Raw genomic sequence first — 17,924 nt, 5'->3', positions numbered from 1 at the left:
TCCATCTTTACTGCCAGTTTTTCTATCCTAAGGAACTCAAACACATCCATGGATGAGGTAATTATTTATATCACCACTGTGGGGCGATGCTAAAACATTTTATTTATAACTTTTATTTTGAAATCCGGAAGCTACCCCTGACCCGGACGTGTTTGTCCCATTGTAGGAAGTTTTCCGTTAGAAACGACACTGATTGAACGTAAGGGACCAGAAGAGTGGGAAACCAGAACGGTACGAAGATTTTAAGGCTTAACTAAATACAGTAAGAAGACAGAGTCTTTCTTTAAAACCCGAGAAAGAAAAAACCTCGAGGTTTTAGCAACAAACTAGTAAAAAACTTTTAGCGGAATGGCTGGAACTAAAATAGGATTAGCAGACTAGCTAACTTTAGCTCATCCAAACACACATGGCGATAATACAGAAGCGTTCGTTGGAAATGTTTTTTAGTTAGATTTAGTCTTGTTGTTTTGATAACCTGCCCAAACAAACCTTATTAATTATCAAACGGACGTTCTTTCTCATGTCCGGTCGTAAATATGGTCACTTAACATGGTGTTAGCTATTCCTGTACGTCAGCAGGCGGTTAATCTCTGATAGTTTATATCACCTGAAAAACAATCCAGACACTCAACGTGACGTGTGCAGAAGATCTCTTATCCTAATAACGAAACAGGACCTGCGTGGATAATTTCGTTACTGTCTGCTGTGGTTGGCATTATCTGTCATTGAGACGGTGGATAAGTTGATCGACACTAAACACATTTTTGTTATGCTAATAATTTGATTAAGTTTGGGCTCTGATAACTTGTTATTGGCATTTCCCATGTTCTCTGCTTTCCCATGTTTTAAACACGAAATGATTAATAAAATAATAAAATCTGAAAATTCTTTAATAATCAGAATAACTGTAAATTGCAGCCCTACTCTGTGCCCGGTGCTGTATATCTTGAACAATTGCGTTGGCTTAATTGGATTGGTCAGGTGATTTTTCTAAGAAATGCCTTCAAAGCCCCTTAAAGCTCATCTCCAGCAGACTGTTGTCGCAGCAAAATATCTGAAAAGAAGATGAGAATATGGTTCATGCAGAACCTATAAGAACCTTGCTGCTGTCTGATATACTCACTAGATCACCAAATGAGTATACTGTAAGTCCAGTGCTAAAAAATAGTCCCCAAAACGTCCTCTTATTTGAGTAACGTTGGATTTTAAACTACATTGGTCAATTGTTTTAGGTAATTACAATGCCTGTTTTAAACATGAAATTATATATGTGTGAGCCATCAAAAAAAAAAGGTATACTTATCATCAGTAGGAACCAATGGGTGCTGGGCCAAGAGCCGCAGACAGGTTAGGGAAGTCAGAAAATAGTGATTGATTGACAAACTCATTGTTGGTTTTTGTCTTTTTTGGAATTAGATAATGATATCTAATATAATGATGTTTCTTTATTATAACCATGTATGTGATTGTGTTTTTCAGGTATGGACTCTCCAGGCAGAAGTCGAAGTCCTAGTCCTGTGCAGAAAAAAGAAAGTGGTGAGTGAAACCTGCTGTCACTAGTTTGTTATTGCAGTGACAGTATCAATACTCGTAGCTGTAGTTCTGATATCCACGTAATAAGGCTGCTGTCCTTCTCTGACTTCAGGACCTTCAGAAGACGAGTCTAGTCCGGCAGCACAGGGGCCCCAACAGGCCGGCTCAGTTGAGCGAAGCCCCAGAGAGAGGCCATCCCCTCAGGCCAGTCCTGCAGACAGGCCCAGCTCCACGAGCCCTGCCTCCAGCAGCTCAGACAGCAGCAGCAGCAGTGAAGATGAGGATGAACATCAAGGGACACTGAGGAAGATTAGGAGCAGTGTGGCTCAGATCAAAGTAAGCAAAGACTAATATGGATGTTTCTGGCTTTTTTATATGTTTACAAGCATTGATTACGGTCCACTTCCTGTTGTTAAAGGAATCATAAATGAGACAAATCTGTTGTCTACAATCATGGTCAGGGGTTAGAAAAGTTATGTTGCACAAGGTTGTATTTATTTATTTTTGTTGTTTATACTTGAACAATTTAGCATGTTCAGGAATAATATCTTTGAAAGGGAAAATGTTGCTGTGAGAAATATCATCAGTAATCTGGGCTGGAGAGAGGTGCTGATCTACTGATTCAAATCAAATTCATGAAGTCATGAATGGATAAGTTTTGACTAGGTTCTTTATGATTTAGTTATCGCAGATAAATACCGATGTTGCATGAAGTGCTTCTTAGAATCTGTCTACCAAATAATTTTCTGCCGGGGTCAGGTCAGAGCAACAGCAAGCTAAGCAAGGTAGTCCGGAGTCATATGCAAAAGCGGCGGCTAGTAGCTTCTTTAATCCTTGCTATATTTTGATTCATTTTTCAGTTTTTTTGCCTTTTTCTACTGAAGCACGTTTTTGCCTATGATAGCTAAGCACTCATCAACATCGGAAAAGGAAATGGTGGGTTCGATTTGAGTGCAGCATACTGCGGTAGGATCTCCTCCAGCAGCATCTGCCGAACGGCCAGCCAGACCGGTGGGACAAAATGTCACAGAAAGCGCTGCGACTGCCCCAGGAAGAGAGCAAAGAGAGGCAGCATCAGAGCTAAGCTGACTGGCTTAGACCAAGAGCTGTTCCTCTGCCAAGCCTTCTTCTGGCTAATGTCCAGTCCCAGGAAAATAAAGTGGATAAGGTGCGACTGAGGCTCACTTAGCATCTGGAAATCAAATACTGCTGTGCGCACATCTTCACAGAGATGTGGTTAACCTCTAACATCCCGGATCAAGCCAGTGCACTTGATGGGTGGACCTTGTTTAGAGCCAATAGGTCTCCGGTTAGAGGAGAGGAGAATGGCTTTCTGTCAAGATAGATAATACCTGGTGCTCAAACGCAGTTAAAGTGGATGGACAGTGTTCACCAGATGTCAAATTTCTGATGCCAAAATGTCGACCATATTATCTGCCCAGAGAGTTCACCAGTGTTTTTATTGTTGCTGTGTACACTCCCCCAGATGCAAACTTAAAAAAATGCACTGCAGGAATTGTTTGATGACATCAGCAGCAACATGACTAAACAACTGGATGGAATTTTGATTGTAGCTGGTGGTTTTAATCAAACAGACCTCAGAACTGTTTTGCTAACGTCTGTTTTACCTAAATTCCACCAGCATGTTCAGATCCCCGCCAGAAAAAGAAATGTCCTGGACCATGTTTATACAAATATTCCTGGCAGCTGCAAAGCCCTCCCACATCCTCACTTTGGCCTATCAGATCATATTTCTCTGCTTCTTATACCTATTTTACTCACAGTTGTTAGAGGCTCAAACCATTGGTTAAATCTGTTACAGTAAGTGTGGACAGATGAAGCTACAGCAGCCCTATGAGAATATAGGGCTGCTGTGTCTCCGTGTCATTGTATTGTTCTATTTGAACAGCAGAGGGCGCAGTCATACTGCTCAAGAAGACAAACTTGTTCTCAAGACCCACCCTACTCCACCTCTGATTGGTTTGCTTCAGTGGCTTCGATCTCAATGCTTGACTGTGTAACTGTTACACAGACTCTTCGGTAATGTCTGCTTCTCGGCAGTGGTTGAGCTGTGATAACACTCTGACCTCTTCACTCATTCTCCGGAGCCGCTTTTCACTGAAAGAGTGTCTCTGGGCTCTTTAAGTGGAGCAAGCACGCTGGCTGCCCGCTGGGCTGTCCCGTCGCTGCTTCGCCACCCATCCTGTCTGCTTACCTAACGAGCCCAAAGACACTGCAGCAACTCCGCTGTTGGCTGTTAGTTCTTGCAAAGCAACTGCGAGAAAAACTCAACGCCATTAACGCCTGACAATCACTGAACATACAGGTAGGAAACAATAACGTGTCTGTTATGCTGACGGATTTTTGTGGCCCTGGTCGTTGGTGGGACCCTCTGGTAGCCCTGCTGTACAACCAGAGGGAGGGAGGTATTGCTGCTGGCTGCTGTATTGTTTTGCAATTGTTAATAGTCCAATGGCTACTTTGGATTTTACAAAGAATTGCAAATGGAAAAGAACTGTGTCCATTACTTTCATCTTAGACGTGAATTCCCCAGGGCCTTCAAGCTACCTTCAAGCTTTTACTTTATGTAGACCCTGGCCTAGACTGACTCTAAATTCAATCACAGCTGCTGTGTTGTCTCTCTTAATCAGCTAAACTCAGATGGCAACATGTTTTTCTGTTGGTCCAATGTTCTCTGACAAGTTCATGTCCAAGTCATTCCTGCATAGAGGGACAACCCAGATCGTTTTAACATGTGAAGGCCAAAAAAAAAATACTGCTTACACTCTGTTTATTTGTTGTCCAGAGATCAAGATCCAAGTCTAGGTCCAGGGATCAAGACAGATCAGTATCCAGAGAGCGAGACCGGTCTGGGTCCAGGGAGAGAGACTGGTCTGGGTCCAGAGGACGAGACAGATCAAGATCCAGAGGACGAGACAGATCAAGATCCAGAGGACGAGACAGGTCCGGATCCAGAGGACGAGACAGGTCCGGATCCAGAGGACGAGACAGGTCCGGGTCCAGAGGACGAGACAGATCAAGATCCAGAGGACGGGACAGGTCCGGGTCAAGAGGACGAGACAGGTCTGGGTCCCGAGGGTGGGACCGATCCAGGTCCAGAGAGAGAGACCGGGAGCGCTACAACAGAGGACGCTATACTCGGTAACAGATATCCACGCATACTAAAACACAAACAGCTTTTGATTGGCTTGTAGTAACTTTATTAGGTTACTTAGTCAATGTGTGAAAGACCTTGTGAAACTGGGTCATTAACGATTTTTGGCTATGAAAAAACACAAACACACACAAAACCACAAAAGCACAACATCATTTTTAAAAAAGTAACTAAACAAATTTTTGAAGATTTTGTTTTACCCTCTACTCTTGGCTCTGCCCAGGGATCGCTATGACGATCGCCGTGACAACAGGGGCGGACGTTTTGACCGGCGGATCAATCGAGATGCAGAGTCAGATCACAGGAGGCGAGGCCGCTCAGCCTCCCCTACAGACCAGGAGCCACCAGCTACTGAAGAGCCGCCGGTCAAGAAGAAGAAGGAGGAGATTGACCCGATTCTGACGAGGACGGGTGGAGCTTACATCCCCCCTGCCAAGCTCCGCATGATGCAGCAACAAATCACTGACAAGAGCAGGTAAGGTTTTCAATTATTCCTTTTGTAGAGACTACAAACAGCCATGATTCTAGTTTTATTTTCTTAACTTTCCAATCATGCCTTAGGTTGCACGTAGTTTTTCTTTTTCAAATAATTTCTGTAAAAACTTAGAAAACAGTTCCTGCACCCGACTGCATGAAAAACAACAATAATGTAACCTTATACGGCAGTTTCAATTGAACTTGCAGCTGGGAACAACTCTGTTCTGACTCCCGACCTGAAAATCTCTGCTGTTGGTTTAAACGACTCGATATAATCCGTGTGTTTTAACTGATGCCCTGCCTCCTGTGCAGCCTGGCCTATCAGAGGATGAGCTGGGAGGCTCTGAAGAAGTCCATCAACGGTCTGATCAACAAAGTCAACGTGTCGAACATCGTCATGATCATCCAGGAGCTGCTGCAGGAGAACATCGTCAGGGGGAGGTGAGCAATAACACCAGCAAACAACTTCACCTGTTATTCAGGTATAATAGTCTAACAGCAAATCTGACTTCCGTTGCAGCTAATAACATGAGGGTGCAGTGCTAGAAGTTTATGTGATACATGGAGTGACACTGATTCTGTTCTAGCTTCTATTTTTCACAGGAGTGGGGAAATACACTTAATGATGTATCCTAACTTTAACACTTTCTTATTAGTAAGATTGATTAAAGACAGAGAAACATACTTGGCTCTCTATCCCACAATAGAAAGAAAAGTCTGGAGGTTGTGTGCTGTCTGACTATAACTGTCTACCTGTCTGTCTGTCAGGGGTCTGCTGGCTCGCTCAGTGCTTCAGGCTCAGGGAGCATCTCCGATCTTTACTCATGTTTATGCCGCTGTCGTTGCCATCATCAACTCCAAGTTCCCTCAGATTGGAGAGCTGATCCTCAAACGCCTCATCCTGACCTTCAGGAAGAGCTACCGTCGTAACCTCAAGGTACCTGTCTAAATGTCCGTAGAGAAGATGTGATGGTGGTGGATGGAAAAGTGTAGTCGCATAAGGATATTGAATCTTATCTTATCCGTTAGTTAAAAAAGTTATTTTGATTTAACAAAAGGGCAGAATTGGGTTTACTTAGTTTATTTTTAAAAAGGCTTGCATTTGGGTACATTATGTATTTAATAAGTTGCCAATTCTGTTACTACTTCATCACCCAGATACTAACATTAGCAGAGCAGAGCAGCAAACTAGTCAACATAGTCTAAACGCAGCTTATGATTTCAATCATTTCAATTCAAATGTCAGTTTTTAAAAGTATTTGCTTTTAAATTTGTTTTATGATTTCTGTTATTATAAATATTGGCAGTAATGTTTTTTTTTAGCAGTAGTATTAGAGTTAGTGATGTATTAAAACCAGTCTCTGTTTTGTTTTGCAGCAACAGTGCCTGACAGCCTCAAAGTTTGTGGCTCATCTCATCAACCAGAATGTAGTAAGTTGTGCTGTCTGACCTTGATATTGATGGAAGGTTTGAATGTTGATGTTCAGCTCTAATGAAGCGCGTTTGCTTTTCTCCTCTCTCTCATCTCTCAGGCCCACGAGGTTCTGTGTCTGGAGATGCTCACTCTGCTGCTGGAGCGCCCGACTGATGACAGTGTGGAGGTCACCATCGCCTTCCTGAAGGAGTGTGGACTCAAACTGACTGAGGTGTCCCCGCGAGGAATCAACGGTATACTGTAGCCACAACTCTGTTGTACTGACAATTCTCTGTTAAACTACAGTAGTTGTGGGAGAATTGGCCTTTCGAATAAATAGATCCTGTATATCAGCATAGTTAATCTGGCGCCAGCAACTTCTGCCTGTCTCTCTCTCTCTTCAGCCATATTTGAGCGTCTAAGGAACGTCCTCCATGAGTCGGCTATTGATAAGAGGGTCCAGTACATGATCGAGGTGATGTTTGCCATCAGGAAGGATGGTTTTAAAGATCATCCAGTTATCCCAGAGGGTCTGGACCTGGTGGACGAGGAAGACCAGTTCACCCACATGCTGCCACTGGACGATGAGTACAACACCGAGGACATCCTCAGTAAGCCCCAGAGATGGAGGGGGGAGGGGCTCTACCTGGCTAAAACACTCAGGGCTACGTACATATACTCATTTGTAACCTGTGTGTCTGTGTTCACTCAGATGTGTTTAAGTTGGACCCAGACTTCCAGGAGAATGAAGAGAAATACAAAACGCTTAAAAGAGGTGAGAAAAAACATCACGCTGTAACTATCCAATCAGCTGTCACTTCCTTCAAAGTTTAACCAATCAGCCGTCACTTCCTGACAGATATCCTGGACGAGGGCAGCAGCGATTCAGGGGAGGAGGGAGACGGCAGCGACGAAGATGAAGAGGAAAATGAGGAGGAAAATGAGGAGGAAGGAGAAGGTGAGACAGACGGGTTGACCTGCTGGACAACTACAATTAAAGGACTATTGTACTTATTTTACTACTTAAAAGAAAATCTAAAAATTAAGCAGTTAAAAGGGGGAAACTCCGATTTAAACCTCCATTGACAGATGGAAAGTTTAAGGACCCCTCATTGATTGTATATACTGTTCAACATTCTGATATTACAGCCTTATATTAATCATTCTTTCAATATTATGTTATGAACGTGATTTTAACATAATAGACAACCAGCAAACCAGCATCCTAAATTATCTAAAAGACGTGCTCTCTCTGTCTCTCTCTTAGGTGAGAAGGTCACCATCTTTGATCAGACAGAAGTCAACCTGGTTGCTTTCAGAAGAACCATCTACCTCGCTATACAGTCCAGGTACGAACACACACACACACACAGAGTAACACGCTTGAAAAACACGCTCACACAGTCAGTGATTCATTTGTCTCTCAGGGTTTTGGCAGGTATTTACAGCTCCTTCTATATCTGATGGATTTGGACTAATATTTAAAGCTGTGTCTGTGAGTGTGTGCGCAGTCTAGTTACCATGGTTTCATTGAAGCACAGTTCACAGGTTTGGAGGATAGGATGAAACACTGAAACAGATTGAGATTGAAAATAACACACATACAGACACACACAAACAGTAACACACACACACAGTTTGGTCCACAGAGATTGATTGATTGATTGTTTGATTGATTTTGTAGTTTGGACTTTGAGGAGTGTGCTCACAAACTGATCAAGATGGACTTTCCTGACAGCCAGACGGTGAGTCTGCACGCACGCACGTGCACACACACACACGCACAAACACTTGGCTGATGTAAAATGGCACACAAACAAACACAATGAGGATAAAAGCGAAAACTCTTTATTTTTCTCTGTTTTCCTCTTGAGAGGACACTGAGGATGAATCTGAAAATACCACTGAAATACCACTTACCACAAAAAAACAAGTGAGGCACTGTACAGACATCAACTACAAGTGTTGGAATCACAAGAGGGGAGCATAAAATGTAGAGCTTAAACAATTAGCTGATCAATAAAAGTAAACAGCAATTTTGACAATCAGTTAATTGTTTGAGTGATTTATTAAGCAAAAAATGCCTCGCTGGTCACAGATTCTAAAATGTGAGGATTTTCTGTGCCGTGCTGACCAGAAGGTCGCGCTCATAAACACATTCACTATTTGATAAATAAAGGATGAAGAAGAACTGATTTTTGGGGGGGTTTGGGGTGGATGGTGTGGAACTTTAGAAAACACATCACTAGACCTGCTGCTGTCTCAGTTGCTTGTTAATATCTTCAAGCGTGTGTGTACTTCTGTTGCCAGGTTGTGTAACAGTAATAGTAATAGTTGGTCTCAGACATTGACAGTTGTTGGTCAGCTGTGTGTTAATGTGATAGAAAGTGCTGTGAGTAATATGATGTGTCAGATGACAATCAGGTGTGTGTGTGTGTGTGTGTGGGTGTGTGTGTGTGTGTTTTGCTGTTGTTTGTATCCTTGTGAGGACCAGTCTATTTGTTTGACCTACACACTTGACACCTTCTGACGGACATGGAATCTCACTTCTCACTGGTGGTTTGTAGATTTGATACGCAGTGTTAAAGCTAGCTCAAGCTGACTCATATTAAAGCATGAACACTATAAAAGGGATGTAATCATACACTTAATTGCTATGTACTGGATGCTTAAAAAGGGGGAGGCTGAATATTATCGCCGATGCCAGGAAAATGAAGAAGAGCAACGGTGATGTCACAAAGTTGATAGGTTTTCAACTCAAAGAGCTCGAAGTGGCCGCAAGAAAAAACGCAGAGCGCTAAGAAAAAAGACGCTGTGGGGGCTGCGCACTTTCTCTGGGCCGCAGACCCTAGCTCCACATGGGAAACAACTGAAAAGGGACACTGGCGACTGAACCTTGTATGCACTGAGCGAGTCAGCAGATCCCTGAACTGGAAAAAAAAAATGCTATGTGGACACACGCCATTAGTTGTCAACTATTAAATTTAATCAATAACTACTTTGATAATTGATTACCCGGTTTGAGTAATTTTTGAAGACAAAACGTTAAAATTCTCTTGATTCCAGTTTCTTAAATGTGACTGAGTTCTGGTTTCTTCACTTCTCTATTACAATCAACTGAATATCTTTGAGTTGTGGACAAAACAAGACATTTTAGGATGTCATGTTAAGCTTGAGGAATCACTTTTCAGCATTTTATAGACCAAACAACAAATTAATTAAACAAGTAAATAAGCAATGAAACTAATTGTTAGTTGCAGCTGACACCTGTCCTCAGCTTCTTACTCCATATCTGAAGTTAAACTCTTTGATCTTAACACATAATGCTTTGAGCTGCTGACTGGATCTTTAATGTGAGGATTATCTGTTTTTCTCTTTGGTTATTTTGCTTTGGATATTAGTTATTGAGTATCTTTGGATTTTGGATCAAGATGCATAGATGCAGTGTTTTTCCTATGATGGTGGTCTTGTAGCAGCGGAGGTGTCATGTGTGCAAAAAAAATGCATGGTGTGTTAATTGACCTAGATATGAAGCGTCCGTAGCACAAAATAATATAGGCCTACCATTAGATATAAAACTCAGCCCTCTCCACTCCTCTTCTCCTGTCTTCCCCTGTCCTCCTTCTCTCCTCTCCTCCCGTAAAAGAATATATTAAAAAAAAAAATTGGCAGCAGTGGTCACGTTTCAGCTAGGTGCATATCGGGGGACACTACGGCTAGATTTAGTGATTTATTGTGCTTTAGTTGACTAACTGACAAAAAACCAACTGGTGAACAAATGATACTTCATGTTGGAGGTGTTTGGAGATGTGTGTGGGGGTGTGTGTGTCTGTGTGTGTCTGTGAGATCAGAGCAGATGACCTTGTCAGCCAGAGTTTCATCAACATCAGGAATGATTCACTTAACACAACAGCTGGAACACACTCACAAAGATGTTTGTCCTCTGGCACATTCTTCTCACAGCCGCTGTCTCTCACTCACTTAACAGCCACACTGACTGAGGAGTCCGTTGAGGAAAAAACAAACATTTTCGTTGACTTAAGAAGCTTTCACGTCAAAATCAAGCAGTCTGAAGTTCTGCTGAACTAATCACAACAAAAAGACAGCTGAAATCTTGTGGACTGACCGGGGCCTTGTTTCCTAACAATCAGGAAGCGTTTCTATGATTGCTTTTAAACTTTTTTTTGTCCCACAAGCACTTGAGAGCAAGAGCACAGGCACAGCATCCAAAGATTCTTAATGGCTGCCTTTTGTGGAGCAACATCCCTAGATGCACGCTGCTAGTATACTCATGTCAGTATTGTGATATGACTTAGGTGCTGTCTTTTCCTGGTTTTAAAGGTTGCATTACAGTAAAGTGATGTATTTTTTTGAACTTGTCAGACTGTTTTACTTATTCCAATACTTGACTTTACCCAATTAGTTATTATATCCATATTACTGATAAGTATTAATCAGAAATGTCATCATCATAGCATTTATGAAGCACTTTAGAGTGAAATAGGCGATATCACCCAGCCCCAGTGATGATAATAGAGGTTTATGTGCAGTAACCAGCCTGCAGCTTTTAACTCATAGCCTTCTTATGATTCATGTTACTGGCAGGAAGTTAGCATAAATTAAACCTAAAATCAGTCGTGAATGTCATTCTGTCATCATTTCTGAATTTGACTTAGACATGTGGCAAACAACGTGCCAGAAGAGATTAACATATCAGTCAGGAAGAGTGAGAGGAGGATGGTTTGCAACAGAGACTGGCACATCAGTTGTGTAAATCAAATGTTCAGTTTTCTGTGTCTCTCAGCTCTCACGATACACCAAATGTCTCTGAATAGAGAGTGTCAGTAGTTACAATGAAAGTTACATAAAAATGATCAAAAAATAAAAAAATACGAACAGCCCTGCAGAATCAGAGGATCTAAACATCACACAGGATCAAAACAGATTTGCTTGCATTGATGTTTTCCTTTACGCCACTTCAGATATAACCCCACAGTAGGATTTTACACCTCTCTGCTGCACTCGAACTCACATAATCAAGTCATTAACCCCATTTAACACTGACCTTTCAGAGAGCATCTAATCTGATCACAGCCGATCAACATGATGTGATGATTGTATAATTGTATTCCCTATTGAGTGTTTGTTTTTTATGAACAGAAAGAGCTGTGCAACATGATCCTGGACTGCTGCGCTCAACAGAGAACCTACGAGAAGTTCTTTGGTCTGCTAGCCGGGGTGAGAGACACACACAAATACACACACACACACACACGCATACACATAAAACACACACCTGTTGGTATTACCATACCCAATTTAAATGGTTAGTTCACCTAAAATGCAAAAAACAAACATTATCTCCCTCATTATCTCTTTTCTTTCTATTTGTATCTATCAAGTCTGATAGTTGTAACTGGACAAATTGAAAGCACCAGTTAACACTTGTTGTGTGTGTGGATGGGTGCGTGTGTGCGTGTGTGTAGAGGTTCTGTCTGTTGAAGAAGGAGTACATGGAGAGTTTTGAGGGGATTTTTGCAGAGCAGTACGAAACAATTCACCGACTGGAGACCAACAAACTGAGGAACGTGGCTCGACTGTTCGCTCACCTGCTCTACACAGACTCTGTGCCCTGGAGTGTAAGGACGAACACACACACACACACACACACACACAGCTATTAAATCCATTCCTGTCTGACTGAATTCAAATTAAACACACCGGCCTGTTTGTTTTTCTTTCTCTGTTTGTTTGTCTCTCAACCAGGTGTTGGAGTGCATCAGGATGAGTGAGGAGACTACAACGTCATCCAGCAGAATCTTTGTGAAGATCCTTTTCCAAGAGCTCTGTGCCTACATGGGCCTCCCCAGACTCAACCAGAGACTCAAAGACCAGTATGAGCACACACACTCACACACAGAAACATGTTGCTGAGCCTTTGTGTCTATCTTCAAAGATAAAGGAGTCTGTAATACTGTGACTGAAAAGTATAAACACTATGTTTAAACAAAAACACAGTAGTAAATATTTTGTTTGCTACAAGCAATAAAAAGTGTGATTTAATAAAACTGTGAATGTTTTCGGGAAACACATCAGTGAGGACTAAAGATAAGAAAAGGAAGCAAAGTTTGAAAATTCATTAAAAAATGGACGTTTCAGCTGTCCGTTTATTGGTTGGATGTGTGAACAAACTTGTATGCCAAGAGTCCATATTTACAGAACTTAATAAGAACAAACAGATTCTCTGATGATGAGTGTACCGTAGGGTGACTGAAGAATAAAACACAACACAAAAACATTGTATTAAGCTGCAAACTGTGTGTATGTGTGTGTTTCAGGACTCTGCAACCATTCTTTGAAGGTCTATTTCCTCGTGATAATCCAAGAAACACTCGCTTCGCCATCAACTTCTTCACCTCTATTGGACTGGGAGGACTGACGTAAGGGACACATACAAACATACACACACGTATATACTGTGAAAACGCAATGTGTCCAAAAATCTGAGGCTCAGTGAACTGTACTGAACTCATTGATTGTTAAACATCTCATTCCAGAACGATGGGTATTAATCTACCTCAGCATATCAGCACTGACTCCTTCGTGTCCATCAGTGTGTATACATTTCACACAAATAATAATCTTTCTTTCTTTCTTTCTCTCTCAGGGACGAGTTGAGGGAACATTTGAAGAACGCTCCCAAGATGATCATGACTCAGAACCAGGACGTGGAATCCTCCGACTCTTCCTCGTCCTCTTCATCCTCCTCTTCCTCATCTGACTCCTCCTCCTCCGACTCCTCCAGCGAATCCGATTCAGACTCATCAGACTCAGACTCCTCCAGCAGCAGCAGCTCAGGTACATTCATATCTATTTAAAGTCCAACATTAAATTGTTTGTTTTTCTGTTACAGCCTACATATGTCAGGGAATAAATCATCTCCTGTGTTCTCCACAGAGGAAAAAAATAGAAACCAAAATTGAGAAATGTAATAGTTCATATTTTTTCATCAAAATAAACAGATGAATGACTATAACAGGCAAAACTTGAATCATTTTAATGCAATCTGAATAATGAAAAGGACCCTCACAATTGTATACTATATACTAATACTATACTGGTGAAGTGAGGGCAGTGCTGCGGAGATGCATTACTAATGCATTTTGAACCAGGCAGGTGAAGGCACATTAGAAAAGACTGACTGAATCCCACATAAGGAGAATTGCAGTGGACACAATGTAAGGTTAATATCCAAAGTCTCCCATGCTTTTATTGCGTAAAGTGAGAAAGGCTACTGCTAATGACAGAATTGATTTGTTAGTCAAATTTTAACACAGTCAAAATTGACTCCCAAGTTTTTGACCTGTGTACAGAGAATTGAAGAGGGAGGCCTAAAGGAATTGTTAGTTTCCCACATGATTACCTTAATTTGTCAAAAGATCTGTAGTTCTCTGTCTACGTAGAAAAAGGATTGGTTTCCATACAGCCAATAACATGACTTGATGTTAAACTATATTCACATAAAGCATTAATGTCACTCTCACAGACAACGGTTTGCTACACAAGAGCCACATTAGCTTTCCTGCTAAAGCAGGGCGTCAGGTTGGGACTGTTTTGATTGCACATATGCACCAAGGTCAAGTGCAACTAATACAAATATAAAAATGTTTTTAACAAACACCAACTGGATGTGTAGATGGTTGCCTTTAAACAAGTTGATTATTTTGTCACTATATAGTGGGATTTTGTGTACTTGCATAAATGCCATGCATGGTTGTGTGTGTGCATGTGTGAGACCAGGCTGTGTAATGCTCCCACATTCCTTGTAATTTTATCTTTTAGACAATTTAGGTTATCGCAGTCTGTGCCTGTTCACAGTATTTTACATAACGTGGTGAAATTAAATTAAATGTGTTAATGGGAACACCTAAACTATGTGCTGATCTACCTAAAAGAGATGGGTGCACCAGTGCAATAACTGTAAAAAGTTAGTATGAGAGGAAGGACAGAGCAATGTGAAGTTTCCTGTGTGTTTAACTTACATTAACACAAATCCTGTCCTGCACCTTAGCTTGTTGAATGAGCCACCAACGTCAGCACTGCTAACGTCACTTCAGTACCTGCAAATATAACTGTTGTCCAGTTGGATGCTGGCATGGTTGTTACTCTTCAGTGCTGTCCACTGTTAACAGGCCGTCTGCCATGGCCTGTAAGCTTCAGCACTCCAGCTGGCTGAGAGGAAAAGGAGCATTTCTGATATTTCTCCAAAGACCTTTTTATCCTTTCAATAATAAACAGAGACATATTTAAAGTAAATTCACATTCAGTCATCCCTTTTTGCAGTCAAAAGTAATGTCAACATGTCTTTTAAATGTTTTGTTAATAGCTGTGTAGATATACAAATGAGTGCGTGATGGATTAACAGATGAGTGATTATTTTTCCCCTTGTCCTCCAGACTCTGACAACAAACACAGGAAGAAGAAGAAGAGAAAAGAACAAAGTGAGGAGAAGAAAAAGAAGAAGAAAACGGAGAAGGTCAAGAAGAAGAAAGACAAACCCTCTGACAAGAAGCGAGCCAGACGCAAGCACGATGACGAGGACGACAGTGACGATGAGAAGCAGGCAAGGAAGGACAGGAAGGGCCATGCACGTCAGGTGGAGGAGCATGAGCATGCACGTGAGGTGGAGGAGCGTGACCGTGCACGTGGGGCGGAGGAGCGAGAACGTGCACGTGGGATGGAGGAGCGAGAACGTGCACGTGGGATGGAGGAGCGAGAACGCGCACGTGGGACGGAGGAGCGAGGACGTGCACGCGGGGCGGAGGAGCGAGAACGTGCACGTGGGGGAGAAGAGCGAGAACGTGCACGCGGGGGAGAAGAGCGAGAACGTGCACGCGGGGGAGAAGAGCGAGAACGTGCACGCGGGGGAGAAGAGCGAGAACGTGCACGCGAGGGCGCCCCCCGGAGCAGGCGAGACGAAAGATCAGAAGAGAAGGAGCAGCAGGAGGAGAGGAGACGAAAAATGGACATTCAAGGCAGAGAGAGAGATGGAGAGAGGGAGAGAGACAGAGACAGAGGGAGGGAAAGAGATAGAGCGAGAGAGAATGAGGAGAAGAGGGAGGGAGAGAAGCAGAAGGATAGAGAGAGGAATAAGGAGAACAGAGACAGAAACAGAGAGAGAGAGGAGAGGAGGAGGAGATAAAACTCTTGATCTCCGTCCTGAAGCAGCAGTGATGGACTGATGACTGACAGACATCTTTCCCTTCTGTCATCCCTCTCTTCTTTACCTTGTCCCGTCACTCTCTGGTGTTTTGGATTTGGGATCTGTCTCTCTCTCCCCCTCTCCCTCTCTCTCTCTCTGTATTTTCTATTATTAATTTTTGTTGATGATGAAATGTGGAAAAAAAAAAATTAAAGTTGTTTCAGATGTTTTTTGAAATGATTGTCTCAACTCTTTCAAGCTCCCAACCAAACACACACTTTTATTTTACCATGCAGTCATAGGAAGCAGCCTTTCAGTCAGCAACTGTCCTTCCTAGAAAAACAACCACAACTATCATTTTATTTTTTAAACTGTTAAAGGAGTAGTTTGTCTTTTGCAAATATTCTTTTTCACTGTATTGCTGAGAATTAGATTGAAACCACTTTCTCTGTACCATAAGAAACTTGAGCCAGTAGCTATTTAATTCAGCATAAAGACTAGAACAAACAAACATCTCATTTATTTCTATACAAAAGTGGATGTGTAGGTTTTTTTCATGTCAGTTTCAAGGATATCACTCTGAATGGGACCAGCTAGTTCACTGAAAAACAGGTGGGGCTGTAATTGTTACTGAGCCAGAGCACCCCACCTCCTTTGGAGAAATAAATTCAGTATGAATGTGTCTCCATTAAGTCACTAGATCTTCTTTTCAACTACTTTGACCCCATTGCATGAATAATGTAATTAGTGTCTGTCTGCTAAAGCTACTCCACCTATGGGCATGAACACTTTTTGGCTAGGAGAGAATATTTGAAAAAAGGGCTGTTCCCTAAAAGTCAATGATTCCTGTTCAGGATAGCCACATTTTGTCAGTGAGTCACAAACAAGAAACTCTTGTTGCCTGTTAGTTTTATTTATTTCTATTTGACCTTTTTTAACAAGGCAAATCATTAATAACAATATTTACAATGCCAGCCTGGAGAGCAGTTGAGTGTGGGGCTGTGCTGGTGTACTCCGAGTGTCACTAACTGGGTGGAGTGAGCTGAGGAGTAAAAAATACATTCCTCATGTTTGTAGATAGAGGTATTTAAAAAAGACAGTAAAATAAACCCTAATATAAAAATGTGTTGTCAAGCTGTCTTAGTGCTTGAGGTGAAGAGGCTGCACTGCTTTAAAGGGTAACCACCAACTTTACACATTACATTGTATTGACATGTCTTGGGGAGAACTACAACATATGTGGAAAAAGTAGTATAAAGCCTTTTTTGGCTCCAGTTAAAGTTGCATGTAATTTGATAAATTCCCTTCAATGATGTTAATCTGTGGCTAATTTGCATTATGGGTAGTGTAGGCACCAGATAGAATAATGTGGCGGGGGAGTTGATATCTCTGGTTCTGCTGTATTGATTTTGATAATTTGTCTTTAAACTGTCCACAATGAGTCCAAAGCCCCTTTCACATATGAACTCTGGACGATAATAAGATCAGGATATTGTCCGCACATTGTCCACACATGCAGCACACAACAGGAGATTGTCCATGTCAGACGTGTTCGCAGATGTTGGAAATACTCCATATGGTTTGGGGGAGGGGTGGTGCCTCGGTAGCAGGCTACAGACTGCTGTGTAATGATGACGGTTTATGCGTTAATATCAGTACTAAATACATGTATTTGGATCTATCCGCAATAGTAACCAAAGGGTAGAAAGTCATATACAAGCAATCATAGAAGAGTACGAAACTGGTGCACACCGTGCACGAAGATACCACCGTAGAAACAAAGCTGCAACATTTTGGATCTGTGTCCAGCAGCAGTGACATATAGAAGAGTGACAAACTGAGCAGGGAAATATTTCAGCAGTTTGAACACCATTTTCACATGTCCCGGTGTACATTTGAGTGTTACAGCTGATTTAACCAGCACTATTGTGGAATATTACACGTTGTTGACACACCCACATGTGCTCAACAGTGTTTTAAGGAGTGCAATGCTACACCAGTGGACTGCTTTTCAAAACCTGACACCCACAATGCCCGCAACACAATTTAGCCACTGAGTGACATCACTGGAGGCAATTTATCAGATTACATGCAGAGCCACTAAAAGCTTTATACTACTTTTT

At 41.9% G+C, this 17,924-nt stretch overlaps 1 protein-coding gene across 2 annotated transcripts; it reads left to right on the top strand.

The window, feature by feature from the left end:
• Nucleotides 1-154: 154 nt before the first annotated feature.
• Nucleotides 155-16,030, top strand: cwc22 (CWC22 spliceosome associated protein homolog). 2 transcript variants are annotated; one of them, XM_073473725.1, is made up of 20 exons: nucleotides 155-231; nucleotides 1,480-1,536; nucleotides 1,646-1,869; nucleotides 4,340-4,695; nucleotides 4,932-5,183; nucleotides 5,498-5,626; nucleotides 5,954-6,122; nucleotides 6,563-6,616; nucleotides 6,718-6,853; nucleotides 7,004-7,210; nucleotides 7,312-7,374; nucleotides 7,459-7,557; nucleotides 7,867-7,948; nucleotides 8,284-8,344; nucleotides 11,760-11,837; nucleotides 12,086-12,238; nucleotides 12,366-12,493; nucleotides 12,938-13,039; nucleotides 13,267-13,457; nucleotides 15,056-16,030. In XM_073473725.1, exons 2-20 carry the CDS (start codon nucleotides 1,482-1,484, stop codon nucleotides 15,799-15,801), a joined length of 3,285 nt encoding a protein of 1,094 aa, XP_073329826.1. In that variant the 5' UTR covers nucleotides 155-231; nucleotides 1,480-1,481; the 3' UTR covers nucleotides 15,802-16,030. The 2 variants fall into 2 exon arrangements, with proteins under 2 accessions (XP_073329826.1, XP_073329827.1); XM_073473726.1 differs by having other exon boundaries at nucleotides 202-262.
• The last annotated feature ends 1,894 nt before the right edge of the window (nucleotides 16,031-17,924 follow it).

Source organism: Pagrus major, chromosome 9 (assembly GCF_040436345.1).
Source record: "Pagrus major chromosome 9, Pma_NU_1.0".
Taxonomy (NCBI): domain Eukaryota; kingdom Metazoa; phylum Chordata; class Actinopteri; order Spariformes; family Sparidae; genus Pagrus; species Pagrus major.
Note: the sequence above shows the minus strand (reverse complement) of the source record. Positions and strands in the feature narration are given on the sequence as shown.

Coding starts and splice junctions, on each gene's coding strand:
- cwc22 (XM_073473725.1), top strand. CDS start 1,482: ATGGACTCTCCAGGCAGAAGTCGAAGTCCTAGTCCTGTGCAGAAAAAA. Junction 7,211..7,311: donor CAACACCGAGGACATCCTCA/GTAAGCCCCAGA, acceptor GTGTTCACTCAG/ATGTGTTTAAGTTGGACCCA. Junction 7,375..7,458: donor ATACAAAACGCTTAAAAGAG/GTGAGAAAAAAC, acceptor ACTTCCTGACAG/ATATCCTGGACGAGGGCAGC.